General features: G+C 42.7%; 1 protein-coding gene across 1 annotated transcript; it reads left to right on the forward strand.

Moving 5' to 3' along the window:
- The first annotated feature begins 389 nt into the window (after positions 1 to 389).
- LOC148790536 (uncharacterized) lies at positions 390 to 1,139 on the forward strand. The gene has a single exon (XM_088889587.1). The coding sequence runs from the start codon at positions 390 to 392 to the stop codon at positions 1,137 to 1,139; it is 750 nt and encodes a 249-aa protein (XP_088745713.1).
- Positions 1,140 to 3,925: the final 2,786 nt, after the last annotated feature.

Genomic DNA, 3,925 nt, shown 5'->3' on the forward strand with positions numbered 1-3,925 from the left:
TGTCCATGTTTACTAACTTTTGGCCCTCCTATCTATGTTTACTAGTCTTTAGCCCCCTCAAGAGAAAATCCTAGCTCCACCCCTAAAGGGAGATATTTTCAATGAACAGCTATGATGTTCTATGGGTAGGGGTAGGGATGTGGGAACAACTTGTGGGTAGGGATTGAAACTACCATTCAATACCTAAATTTTCTAAATTTAGATACCCAACTTATCTTCACTTTTTTCTTTTTTGCAAACACTTAAACTACTGTGAGGAACATTTTCCCTCTCTCTTGTTTGCACCCCTCCATGATACTCATATCGAGCTAACTTCGCACGGTGTTGTTATTGCTGTAAAGAGGCATCAGGTCTCAAACCCACCGAGGACAGAAGCACTAGAGATTTTAATGGATAGGCAAATCGCTGAGCTAGGTGAGGAACTGGCACAACATGCAACACAGTTAGGCTCAGTCTATGAACTAAATATAGAACCAGAAACTCTTGACGTGGTGGCAAGAACTTTACGGGGAAGAATCTTCCCACGAATCCAAGTGAACGAAGACAACATAAAGACTTTTGTATGGAATGCATGGAACCCGACGACGGGAGTAGAAGTTGACCACGACGATAGTGGAGGCTGGGTGTTCATTTTCGACAAAGAGGAAGACATGCAGCGAGTTTTGAATGGTGGTCCCTGGTTTATTCATTTAAGCTGGATGTTGATAGCGAAATGGCGTGAGGGATTAGTCTGGGAGAAAATTAAACTGTGGCACCAAAATTTATGGGTTCAACTCATAAATGCACCTCGCAGCCATATTTTTGAGAAGAACTGTAAACTTCTAGTTAGTCCAGTTGGAAGAGTACTCGACTCTCCATACTCAGTCTCCCCAGGCAAACCTTCGCGAGGACGTGCAATCCGCATGCGCGTGGAGCTAGACCTGAGGAAACCCCTATTTTGTGATTTCTTTCTCAAAAACACTGAGAAACCAACTTGGACTAGATTTGCGTATGACGGATTGACAAAGTTGTGCTTCTATTGCGGTTTGGTTGGCCACCAGTGGAAGAAATGCAAGCAACTCCCACCTGGAGTCCCGCACGAAGAAGTCATCAAAGAAATGGAGAATCGATCTCTAGAAGCTCCGGGAGAATGCATGTAGCAAGCAACGCATCGCCAAGGGAAGCCATACTCACAGGTGAAAGAGCAAGAACCCGCCGAGGGAGGTGAATCATCTAAACAGAAGCGTTCCGAGTCAACCTAGAACCCAACTCGAAAGAAGAAGAGAGGAAGTCGGCCCTCAAACCTCATGCAAAGTGGAGCTATTGAATTAGCGCAAATCCAGGACTCAGAGATGAGAATAGATAGCTGCGTCATAATTAATTCCCAATAGAAGAAAAGCAAAGGTAGGCCTCCTCGTTACAAAGTGTCAATGATGGACTTCTCGGCTGGATATGATTATTGTGGAGAGAAGCTTCTTGAAAAAGGAAAATGATTGGATCTGGAAGGAAAAGAATCGAGCTATGGATCCTATATAAGGAGCTGGATAGCAGCCCTCAAGAATAATAATTCTCCAATAGAGGGTGAACCCACAAAAAGCTATACCAATCCAAGAGAGCCCCCACTTGAAGCAAACGTCAACTGTTCTCGAACCTCTGAACCTCCTGGAGGATGCCACGTGGATAGAAAATTGGGACTCTGCCTCTAACAAGCAAGATCATCAAGCAACAGCCATCCCTACTGTATTGATTAAGGTACTCGACACCTTTTATGCACTACTATTGTCTATTTTGCTCATATTAAAAATTCATTATTTTATTTTGTATTATCCTGCCTTTCACTATATTCTTTTATACTATAACATGAAACTTTTGGCCTGGAATATAGGGGGGGGGGAGGGAAGAGAGGCTCGAAGAACCCTGAGAAACTGGTGCTCTACTTGGAACTCAGACATAATCTTTCTTTCTAAAACCAAACTAAATGAGCAGGATTCCCAAACTCTCTGCAAAAAACACCATTATCACAATTTCAAAATCATTGGAGCTAGAGGATTAAGTGGTGGCCTTCTATGTGGATGGAAGGATAGGCTTTTAATCAAAATTATTGACTCCTCCCTGAGACACATAGAGCTGAGAGTTGAATCAAATCCTTAGTACCTAAACTGGACTATCCTATTCCTCTATGGCCAACCTAGTAGAGGTGACAGAGAGGCTTATTGGAACTCCCTAATCTCATCAAAAAACTATCTCCTGAACACTCCCTGGCTAGTGATTGGGGATTTTAATGACATCACTTCCAGCTCGGATTATGAGGGCTCAAGTAGTCGGATCCACATCTCACAACCTTTGCAGAGCTTTGTGGACCACTTTGGTCTCCTTGATCTAGGCTGCTCTGGTCCTTACTTCACATGAACCAATAACCAATCGGGAAAAAGACGAGTTAGAGAAAGGTTAGACAAGGCTTATGCTAGCACATAGTGGCTGGACTGGTTTCATGAAGCAAAACTCCAAATCCTACCTGCAGTAAACTCAGACCACAACCCTCACATACTCAACACCTCGGCCCTAAAGCACAATGAGAAAAAACCCTTTCATTTCCTACCAATGTGGATAGAACATGAGGAGTGCAGTGAAATTATCCAAAAACAATGGAAAGGAAATGTGAGAGAATCAAGGGCCTACAGAATAACAGTAAAATTAAGAGCAATCAAAAAAGAGCTAAATCAATGGAACAAAATGGTCTTTGGAAATATCACAAGTACACTGAAAAAGCTGGAAGCCAACATTTTAGAGGAAAGCCAACACCAGGAAGCAAGTACAAGGAACTGGAAGCCCAGTACAACAATAGGCTGAAATATGAAGAGCAACTCTGGATGTTAAAATCGAGAGAGCTCTGGCTAAAAGAAGGGGATAGGAACACCAAGTTCTTCTATCAAAAATCAAATTTCAGACAAAGATGGAATGGTCTGGAATGGATTCAAAATAAGCAAGGAGAATGGATCTCAGGCCCTCACAAGATTGCAGATTCCCTTAAAAACCAAACCCTTGATATAAGTGGAGTTAGTGAAGACTTTACCCAAACTTGGCTTGATGGGCTTCCTTTCAAGGAAATTTCAGAAGAAGACAAAAGCTTCCTCACCACCATACCCCCAAAAAAGTCAAATCTGCACTCTTTCAAATGAACCCTCACAAATCATCCACAAGCTGAAGACCCAAAAAGGCAAAAGGAAATGGGCTGCTCTAAAAATTGACATGGTCAAGGCCTTTGATAGAATGGGTTGGCGTTTCGTAATACATGCAATGAGAAAAATGGGGTTCCCCGAAGAATGGTGTGAAATGACATGGCAATGTATCTCTACAACTGCTTTCTCCATCAAAATCAATGGAAGATCCTTTGAACATTGCACAACAAAAAGGGGTCTCCGACAAGGTGACCCCCTCTCACCATATCTGTTTATTTTAGGAATGTAGGTTCTATCGGTTCTGCTCTTCAAAGAAGAACGGGATGGGAATATCCAAGGCATTCAGATTGCAAAAAATATGCCTCCAGTCACCCACCTTCTCTTTGTGGATAACTGCCTCATTCCCAGTAGAACCACTCCAGAATCTCTCCTCAACATAAAAAGCACCCTCATCACCTTTGAAAGAATGTCAAGACAGCTCGGAGCAAGGCTGACAGTAGGGAAAAACGAGACAGTAGCTCACAGAGAAGTTGTGGACAAGGTAAACAAGAGATTGGCAATCTGGCAAGCCAAACTTCTATCCCAACACTACAAGCAAATTGGGCAATGCCGGCGGTATTTGAAATCGCCGGTTCAGGTGTGCGTAAGGTGGCAGTCTTTCAGGACCCACCGATAAGAGTTTGAAATAAAGAAGTTTTTGGGGGTAAATCGGGTCTAACCGGTTAATTGGAATTCCGGTTTAATTATTTAAGAAACATATTGGAGAA

The sequence above is a fragment of the Nelumbo nucifera genome, chromosome 6, assembly GCF_055504915.1.
Source record: "Nelumbo nucifera cultivar China Antique chromosome 6, China Antique-T2T, whole genome shotgun sequence".
Taxonomy (NCBI): Eukaryota; Viridiplantae; Streptophyta; class Magnoliopsida; order Proteales; family Nelumbonaceae; genus Nelumbo; species Nelumbo nucifera.